The 9,749-nt window shown below is 52.4% G+C and overlaps 1 protein-coding gene across 1 annotated transcript in view; it reads left to right on the forward strand.

Moving 5' to 3' along the window:
* Positions 1-518: 518 nt before the first annotated feature.
* Positions 519-9,749, forward strand: part of LOC310824805 (kinase D-interacting substrate of 220 kDa B-like) — a gene marked incomplete at its 5' end in the record, with an annotated part of 36,978 nt that continues 27,747 nt past the window's right edge. Inside the window, 5 exons of the mRNA XM_083698055.1 lie at positions 519-659; positions 3,242-3,485; positions 3,956-4,044; positions 6,460-6,604; positions 7,798-7,960. Of these exons, the coding sequence (XP_083554181.1) occupies positions 519-659; positions 3,242-3,485; positions 3,956-4,044; positions 6,460-6,604; positions 7,798-7,960 (782 nt within the window). The remainder of the gene's footprint in view (positions 660-3,241; positions 3,486-3,955; positions 4,045-6,459; positions 6,605-7,797; positions 7,961-9,749) is intronic.

Below are 9,749 nucleotides of genomic sequence, written 5' to 3' on the forward strand. Positions count from 1 at the left end.
CTCACCTGTGTTCTCTACTGGAACAGACTAAGAGTCTCTGTCTGATGAGCGTTAGGAGTTCTACATTGTAGATTAACATTGAAGACATCAAAACTATGAAGGAACACATATGGAATTATGTAGTAAACAAAAAAGTGTTAAACAAACCAGAATATGTTTTATATTTTAGATTCTTCAAAGTAGCCACCGTTTGCTTTGATGACAGCTTTGCACATTCTTGGCAAGTTTGTGTCCAAACTTTTGACTGGAACTGTATAATATAATAAAGATAATATAATGTTTCCGCTTGTCTGATTTATGTAAAAGGTTATGTTGATTATTGCGTTATTCACTTTGGGACATATCTTCATAGCCATAATAAATCATCATATTTGGGACAGATAGACGATGTTTACTGTTGGGTCTTGTGACTGACGCAGACTTGGGCACAGCATCAAGTATTGGATGTGATTTCATATGCTGTTCGAACCCAAGTCTTGTCTGATGCAGTGATTCCGTTGACCCCTGACCCCTCGCAGGTGCTGAAGCATGAAGTGGAGCTGATGTCCAAGATGGCCAAGACCATCGACGGCTTCACCCAGAACCAGACCCGCATGGCGGTCATCATCGACGGGCTGGACGCCTGCGAACAGGACCGAGTGCTGCAGATGCTGGACACGGTGTGTGTGTGTGTGTGTGTGTGTGTGTGTGTGTGTGTGTGTGTGTGTTCGTCTCTGCATGCGTGCGTGTGTGTGTGTCTCTCTCTCTGTGTCTCTGTGTGTGTACGTGCATGTGCGTGCGTGTGTATGTGTGTCACTCTCTACAAAATGCGGCTCTACACACAGCCTGCAATGCCACACACAACACCCACACTCCCCAACGCCGCCCGGGCTGAGCAGGGAGGAGGTGAGGGAGGAGGTGAGGGAGGAGGTGAATGCGTGCCTGTCTCTATTAGCTGGGCAGGGAGGAGGTGAGGGAGGAGGCGAGGGAGGAGGCGAGGGAGGAGGTGAATGCGTGCCTGTCTCTATTAGCCAGGCAGGGAGGAGGTGAGGGAGGAGGTGAATGCGTGCCTGTCTCTATTAGCCAGGCAGGGAGGAGGGCAGGGAGGAGGTGAGGGAGGAGGTGAATGCGTGCCTGTCTCTATTAGCGGGGCAGGAGAATGTGTCGTCTCTCATTAGGAACGCCAGGCGCAGGAATGGCTCTCTGTCACAAGCGCTAAGTGCCAGTGATGTCAAAGGAGTGATGGAACGCATTAGCACAGTCCACCTCTTAATGCCTCTCTCTCTTGGACACAAAGACGCAGACAGAAGCCAGGCTGGCTCCAGGCTCTGCTCCCCTCCTACCAAGTCCACATTCCTCCTCCTAGCTGGCCTAATAGAATTAGCTTCGGCCAAATGTTATTATTTGGTAGAGTATAGATCCCCCAGGAGCTTGGCAGCCTCCTGCTCCTTAACGCAATCTTCTGTCTGAGCGAACGAGCGGGCGTTCTCTCCTCCCCTCTCCTCTCCTCCTCTCCTCTCCTCGCCTCTCCCTCCTCTCTCTCCTCCCCTCCCCTCCCCTCTCCTCTCCTCCTCTCTCTCCTCCTCTCCTCGCTTCTCCCTCCTCTCTCTCCTCCCCTCCTCTCTCTCCTCCTCTCCTCTCCTCGCCTCTCCCTCCTCTCTCTCCTCCCCTCCCCTCCCCTCTCCTCTCCTCCTCTCTCTCCTCCTCTCCTCGCTTCTCCCTCCTCTCTCTCCTCCTCTCCTCTCCTCGCCTCTCCCTCCTCTCTCTCCTCCTCTCCTCTCCTCGCTTCTCCCTCCTCTCTCTCCTCCCCTCCCCTCCCCTCTCCTCTCCCTCCTCTCTCTCCTCCTCTCCTCTCTCCTCCCCTCTCCTCTCCTCCTCTCAGCTCGATGAAAGCGTCGTCTGTGGGGACCAATTAACTGTGGTGCTCTTAAATCTTCTGCCTTTTTTGTCTCCGGTTTTGAAATGTATATGAGATTACAAAATTGAATTTTTCGGTAAACTAAATATTTTTCCACTTGCTAATGTAGAGGTATGATGACACACAGAGTGATATTCATATGCCGAGCAGCCAGTTCTGAATAGGGAGGTTTGAGGAGGGCTGGTGAGGCTTGTTGACGAGGTCTAAGTGAATTACAGAGACAACTGCAGTATAGGTCTGTCTGTCTGTGTCTGTCTGTGTCTGTCTGTGTCTGTCTGTGTCTGTGTCTGTGTCTGTGTGTGCAGTGTGTGTGTGTGTGTGTGTGTGTGTGTGTGTCTGTCTGTCTGTCTGTGTGTGTCTGTCTGTGTCTGTCTGTGTGTGCAGTGTGTGTGTGTGTGTGTGTGTCTGTCTGTCTGTGTGTGTGTGTGTGTGTGCGCTCGTACGCGCGGGTATGTGTGTCTTCTCTGTCTGTCTGTCTGTGTGTGTGTGTGTGTGTGTGTGTGTGTGTGTGTGTGTGTGTGTGTGTGTGTGTGTGTGTGTGTGTGTGTGTATGCGTGTGTGTGTATGCGTGTGTGTGTATGCGTGTGTATGCGTGTGTATAGCTCCAGGGTGTTTACTGGGACTAATAGACTGTAAATGAAGCCCAAATCAGAGTCGTGTGACAGAGTGGAAAGCCCCTGTGTGTTGACAGGCAGATCTGGTCACGCTCATCTACTAAGACAGGGAGATGTGGACAACAAGAACAGCCTTGACAGAGTGGACTGAGACATCAGCTGTGTTCCTAAATGCCTTCTTGCCCTCTATCTACAGCTCATACCGTTCTAGATACCATACCAGAACCTACACTCTTAGAAAAAAGGGTTCTAAAAGGGTTCTTCATTGGTCCCCATAGGGGAACCCTTTGAAGAACCATTTTGGGTTCCATTTAGAACTCTTTTGGGTTCCATTTAGGACATTCTGTGAAAAGGGTTCTATGTGGAACCCTAAAGGGGTCTACTATCTAACCCGAAAGGGTTCTTCAAAGGGTTCCCCTATGGGGACAAATATAGAACCCTTTTAGAACCCTTTTTTCAAAGAGCATAGGCAGCCTGGCTAGAACTGATTTTTTTTTGTTTACACACACACACACACACACACACACACACACACACACACACACAGACACACACACACACAGACACACACACACACAGACACACACACACACACACACACACACACACACACACACACACACAGAGCATACAGCACAGCGCGTACACCCCCTTTAATCTAAAACCTTGCGGTCAAACCCACCGGTCCCAGCTCTAACCCGGTCCGCCCTGCTGTTCCCCTCCCGTCCAGGTGAGGGTGCTGTTCTCCAAAGGCCCCTTCATCTCGGTCTTCGCCAGCGACCCCCACATCATCATCAAGGCCATCAACCAGAACCTGAACAGCGTGCTGCGGGACTCCAACATCAACGGCCACGACTACATGCGGAACATCGTGCACCTGCCCGTCTTCCTGAACAGCAGGGGGCTCAGCACCGCCAAGAAGCTCTGCATGGCCACCGCGTCCCCCGCCAACGGAGACCTGGCCTTCGCCGAGGGTAACACACACACACACACACACACACACACACACACACACACACACGTGTGTGCGCAGGCACATGCACATGTGCAGGACACACACGTGCGCAGACGCACACACACACACAGCGAACGCACGCATGCCCTGCACGGAAGCACACACATGCGTGCAAGCACACACACACACACACACGATGATCATGATGATGATGATGATGAGGATATATTTGACAGATTTAGCCCCTTATCATAAACACAAACAGTAGCAGCTCCAATGTCTTCTACAGAGAGACGACATGTCAAACACAAACAAAAAAAAACACCCAAACAAACACAGAAATAAAACCATCCTTCATTTGTTATGTACCGGTCTTCTATTGGCTCCTTCAACAGATCTGTCCTGTGGGTCTGTGTCAAGTGTTACAGAGATGTCCTTGAGCTGAGCCTCTCTCTCTCTCTCCCCCACCCTCCCCCTCCTCCCCCGCAGGATGGCATGAGGAGGCAGACAGGAAGCTGTCCCAGAACAGCCTCGGAGACCAGAACAAGTTTGGCAGCAAGAACGCCCTCAACCGCAGGGTAAGCCAGCCAAACCCCCCCCCCCCCATCCCTCTCTCTCTCTCTGTCTGTCAACCTTTCTGCCACCCTCTCTCTCTCTCTCCCCCCTATCTTCCTCTCTCTATCTCTCTCTCCCCTTCCCCTCATCTCCCTCGCCGCCTCCCCCTCTCTCCCTGCATCCTAAGCGTGGGTGTGACCCCCGTTTGACCTCCAGTCAGAGGAGGTGTTGCAGAGGTCAGCGAGGCTGTGAGAGAGGCGTGGTGATGATGTCATATTCGTGGGACAGCACATACTGTAGTCTGACAACAAGAGACCTGACGAGTCCACTTAGTTGCCTTGGCAACGTTACAGCATGTAGTACTACCGCATCCAAAACACACACACACACACACACCGTACCGAAGTTACCTTATTGCACCAGAGGGTTACAAGAAATATCAACAACAAAGTTCTCCTTCGATCTGTGTAGTACTACTGCATCCAAAACACACACACACACACAGACACACCACTGAAGTTCTGCTTCGACCTCTGTCAGCAGAAGTGTATTTTCCCACGATGCAACACTGATATAGAGCAGCCTACAGATTAGAAGGGCCACAGCACTGGGTGAGATCATGGGTGGGTGTGTGTGCGTGCGTGCGTGTGTGTGTGTGTGTGCGTGTGTGTGTGCGTATATATGTGTGTGTATACGCATCTGTGTGTGTGTGTGTGTGTGTGTAGAGTAGAGCTGCTCAGCCACTCTGTCGTTGTCGCCTCCTCGCCAAGGAGCCTCTCTCTCTCTCTCCCTCTCTCTCTCTCTCTCTCTCTCTCTCTCTCTCTCTCCCTCTCTCTCTCCCTCTCTCTCTCTCTCTCTCTCTGTGTAATTGATTTAATGTGTGTTTATCCATCCTGCTGCGATGCCTTCGCCTAATGACAGGGAGCAGCAGCAGTGGGTCCCGGTGACAAAACGTTGGCACCAGGGCTGCTGGCGGGAGGCTAAGCGACTCTGTGTCTTCCCCCAGCGAGAGGCCCTGCAGCCTGGCTTGGCTGGTTTGTTTGTTTGGGCTCCTGATTTTGTCTGGCCTCTTCTTGTGATAGTTAGCTGGGCCCCCTTGGCTTTGTTTGCAGGGGGGGCACGCTTTTTTTTTTTTTTTGTGCCCCTTGCGGTCCTCGACTGGGTCTTGGCCGGCGATGGCTGGGTTTTACTGCTTCCTTTCTTTACAAGCGCAGCTAAAACGGATGGATGGAGGAGGAGGGGGGAGGGGGGGGGGGGGGAGAGGGGGAGAGGGCCAGTCTGTTTGTCTCTGCTGCTTAATGGTAGAGCTGTGGATCTTTACCAGAGTCTATCTTTACTAGAGGGGGGGGGGGGGGGGGGAGTGGCGGGGGAGGCTTATAAACAACATGGCTGCCTTGACTTTTGCCTGATGTGAACTCTGATAGTTCTGCTTGTTTTCATGTCAGATTCCAACTTCCAACTCTCTGATCCAATCCCTTTGATGTACTGTAGATCACATGGTCACAGTTGTTGACATTTGAATCTAATCTATAAAAAAAATTAAAAAAAGAGAACTATACAATCATCTCCCAGACACCGTATTCCAAATTGTATCCCCCCGATTTTCGAGCAGGAGATGAGAGTCTCGACTAAAGGGTCTCTGTGAGGATCAAAGAGGTTCAGCCCGGTTCAACCAGCCGGCCACCGTTCCTCCTCTGATCCAGCGGGCCTCCCTGATTGACGGCTGCGTGTTCTGTCCACCACTGAGGTCACAAGGCAGGCATTAGGACTTCAAAGGCAGCTGAGAGCCTTGTGTTCCCGGCCGCGTGACCGGGGGAGATGACCATCATACAGTATGGTACAGGGGAGGCTGGTGGAGGTAGAAATCGGAGGACGGGCTCGTTGTAATGCATGGAATAGAACGAGGAAGGGTGTCAAACGTGTGTCCGACCGCGGCTATTTTGATTAGGAGATATAAGCTGTCTGCGCTTGTGTCTTTACCCCGGTGGTGTGTATGCCGGGGTAAATAATAGGCTCTTTACCCCGGTGGTGTGTATGCCGGGGTAAATAATAGGCTCTCTCACATGTACATGGTGTGACTGTGTGGTTGCTGGCCCACATGACGAGGGGAGGGGAGGCTGTAGGGCTTTGTGTGTGTGTGGGTGTGTGGGTGTGTGGGTGTGTGGGTGTGTTCTCTGAGCGTACTGTGTGTGTGTGTGTGGGTGTGTTCTCTGAGCGTACTGTGTGTGTGTGTGTGTGTGTGTGGGTGTGTGTGTGTGTGTGTGTGTATGTGGGTGTGTGTGTGCGCGCGCATTCGCCACACCTTTAAACCAAAATCTCTTGGTTCAAATAATATCTTCTCTGTGTGTATAAAAGCGGGTCATTTTAGGTGTTCAGTAAACTAATCCCCTTTCGTGTGTGTGTGTGTGTGTGTGTGTGTGTGTGTGTGTGTGTGTTAGGACACGTACCGTCGTAGGCAGATGCAGAGGACGATGACACGGCAGATGTCCTTTGACCTGACCAAGCTGCTGGTGACAGATGACTGGTTCAGTGACATCAGCCCCCAGACCATGAGGAGGCTGCTCAACATCGTCTCTGTCACAGGTAACACACACACACACACACACACACACACACACGCACGCACGCATGCACGCACGCACATACACACACATAGGAGGAGGCTGCTCAACATCGTCTCTGTCACAGGTAACACACACACACACACACACACACACACACACACACACACACACACACACACACACACACACACACACACACACAGGAGGAGGCTGCTCAACATTGTCTCTGTCACAGGTAACACACACACAAACACCTTCTGAGAAGAGTTGCATTGCTGCTCCCAACGTAGAGGTTTCTGTGCCCACCTTAGGGTTCTCCCCAGTGTTCTCCTCAGTGTTCTCCTCAGTGTTCTCCTCAGGGTTCTCCTCAGGGTTCTCCTCAGGGTTCTCCTCAGGGTTCTCCCCAGTGTTCTCCCCAGTGTTCTCCCCAGGGTTCTCCTCAGTGTTCTCCTCAGGGTTCTCCCCAGTGTTCTCCTCAGGGTTCTCCTCAGGGTTCTCCCCAGGGTTCTCCTCAGGGTTCTCCTCAGGGTTCTCCTCAGGGTTCTCCTCAGGGTTCTCCCCAGGGTTCTCCTCAGGGTTCTCCCCAGGGTTCTCCCCAGTGTTCTCCTCAGGGTTCTCCTCAGGGTTCTCCCCAGGGTTCTCCTCAGGGTTCTCCCCAGGGCGTTAGAACAGCGTGGTGCTGGATATCACAACCCCGTCATCACAACCCCGTCATCACAACCCCGTCATCACAACCCCGTCATCACAACCCCGTCATCACAACCCCGTCATCACAACCCCGTCATCACAACCCCGACTCACGTTTAGTCACGTGAAAATGCACCAAAAATACCAGCTAAGACGCTGAATTCACACAGGGACATCCTAACGCTTTCACTTTCACTTTTAACAGCCATGTCCTTGGTGATCAAAGATAGTTATGTATATAGTTATATATATATATATATATATATATATAGTTTATATAATATATAGTTTAATTAGAGAACGCAGCACAGGGAACAGGCATTGTATACACAGTGTGACCTTCCCATAATGCCTTGTGGTCTCCAATCATGTCTTGGGGGAGATTCACGCTTCACACTTCTGCTTCGTAAACCTTGACCAGCTGAATCAGGTGTGTTAGGGCTGGGCTTGGCTGGAGCAAAAGCCTGCCAGAGGCTCTCTGGGACCGAGATGAGTCGTTGATTCCTATTGGCTGTGTGCCTCCAGGTCGTCTGCTGAGGGCCAATCAGATCGTCTTTAACTGGGACCGGCTGGCGTCGTGGATCAACCTGACGGAGGGCTGGCCCTACCGGACCTCCTGGCTCATCCTCTACCTGGAGGAGACAGACGGCATCACGGACCAGGTCACCCTGAAGGCCATCTACGAGAGGTCCGTACACACACACACACACACACACACACGGGCGGACGCACATAGACACACAGAGACACCTATGCACACGCACGGACACACACACACGCACGAGCGCACTCACATTCACAGACACACACACACACACACATCCATAGACACACACACACAGATAAATTCATAATTCTAAAGCTGAAAATGAACATAAAGCATGAATAACTCATGTTGACCAATAGGTGGCGATAGAAGCTCTCCGTTTCCACATGATGAGGTTGAGGTCACATGCAGGCTCCTGTGAAGGCAGAAACAGCAGACTGCAGATAGACAGACAGACAGACAGACCTGCTGTTCAGATCAGACGTGTACAGCAGCTCAGAGCACTGACATGATCCCTCACACAGCATGGTTATTGATACAAGTCAAATAGAAGGAGAAGAGCCGACAATGGACAATACTATACAGACGGCTGGCTAACCAGGCGTGCGTGTCTGTGTGTGTGTCTGTGTCTGTGTGTGTGTGTGTGTGCGTGTGTGTGTGTGTGTGTGTGTGTGAGGGGGAAGGAGGAACAGGCATGCAGCCTGAGTCATTAGGATGGGAGCTGTTATGCATCAATCGCTGGCCTTTAAAGGTTGCACTCTGTCACAATCCACGAGCGCCTCGGACTCCTGGGGCGCAGACCTGTCACCACCCCTCAGTGTCTCCCTCCTCTCCCCCATCCCCCCATCCCTCCTCTCCCCATCCCTGTGACCATCCATCCCTCCATCCCCCCATCCCTCCTCTCCCCATCCCTCTGACCATCCATCCCTCCATCCCCCCATCCCTCCTCTCCCCCATCCCCCCATCCCTCTGATCATCCATCCCTCCATCCCCCCATCCCTCCATCCCTCCTCTCCCCATCCCTCTGACTAGAAGTGCGTAAAAAAATACAGCTAAAACTACTGAATTGATTGAGTTGTTGGCAATCAAAGGTAGTTACTCTATCATTATTAAATATATGGTTTAATCTGCCTTGAAATGTTTACATTGAGAGAGAGAGAGAGAGAGAGAGAGAGAGAGAGAGTTCTGATAAGGCTGGAGTGCCTCCTCCTCTCTCTAACCTCTTTCTCCTCTCTCTCTCTGACCCCCCCCCCCCCCCCCCCATCCCCCTCTCGCTGCTCTTTTCTCTCTCTCTCCCTGAAGCGTCTCTGTAGCGAGGCTAGTCTGTTCAGGCCGCCTCTTTTTACAGCTGGGCCACGTGCGAGTGTGTGTGTGCGTGCGAGTGTGTGTGTGCGTGCGAGTGTGTGTGTGCGTGCGTGCGAGTGTGTGTGTGCGTGCAAGTGTGTGTGTGCCTGTGCGTGCGAGTGTGTGTGCGTGCAAGTGTGTGTGTGTGTGCGTGTGAGTGCGTGCGTGTGCGTGAGTGTGTGTGTGTGAGTGTGTGTGTGTGTGTGTGTGAGTCACCACCGCTTGTCTTCCCTCAGCGGTAGCTGACTGGGTCGCTCCACTCGGCGAGCCCTCCACCCCGGACCCCCGTCTGCCGAACGCCCACTTTGAGGAACAGAGAGCTGCTTTTTCTAAAGCATCGGCCCCCAGTCAGCGCCATCTCTTCGCTGGGCGCAGGGCTAACCCGTAGGCCTCTAACCCGTAGGCCTCTAACCCGCCGGCCTCTAACCCGTAGACCTCTAACCCGTAGGCCTCTAACCCGTAGGCCCCTAACCCCGTAGGCCTCTAACCCGTAGGCCCCTAACCCCGTAGGCCCCTAACCCGTAGGCCTCTAACCCCGTAGGCCTCTAACCCCGTAGGCCCCTAACCCCGTAGGCCCCTAACCCTG

This window comes from Argentina silus, assembly GCF_951799395.1.
Source record: "Argentina silus genome assembly, contig: scaffold_170, whole genome shotgun sequence".
Taxonomy (NCBI): domain Eukaryota; kingdom Metazoa; phylum Chordata; class Actinopteri; order Argentiniformes; family Argentinidae; genus Argentina; species Argentina silus.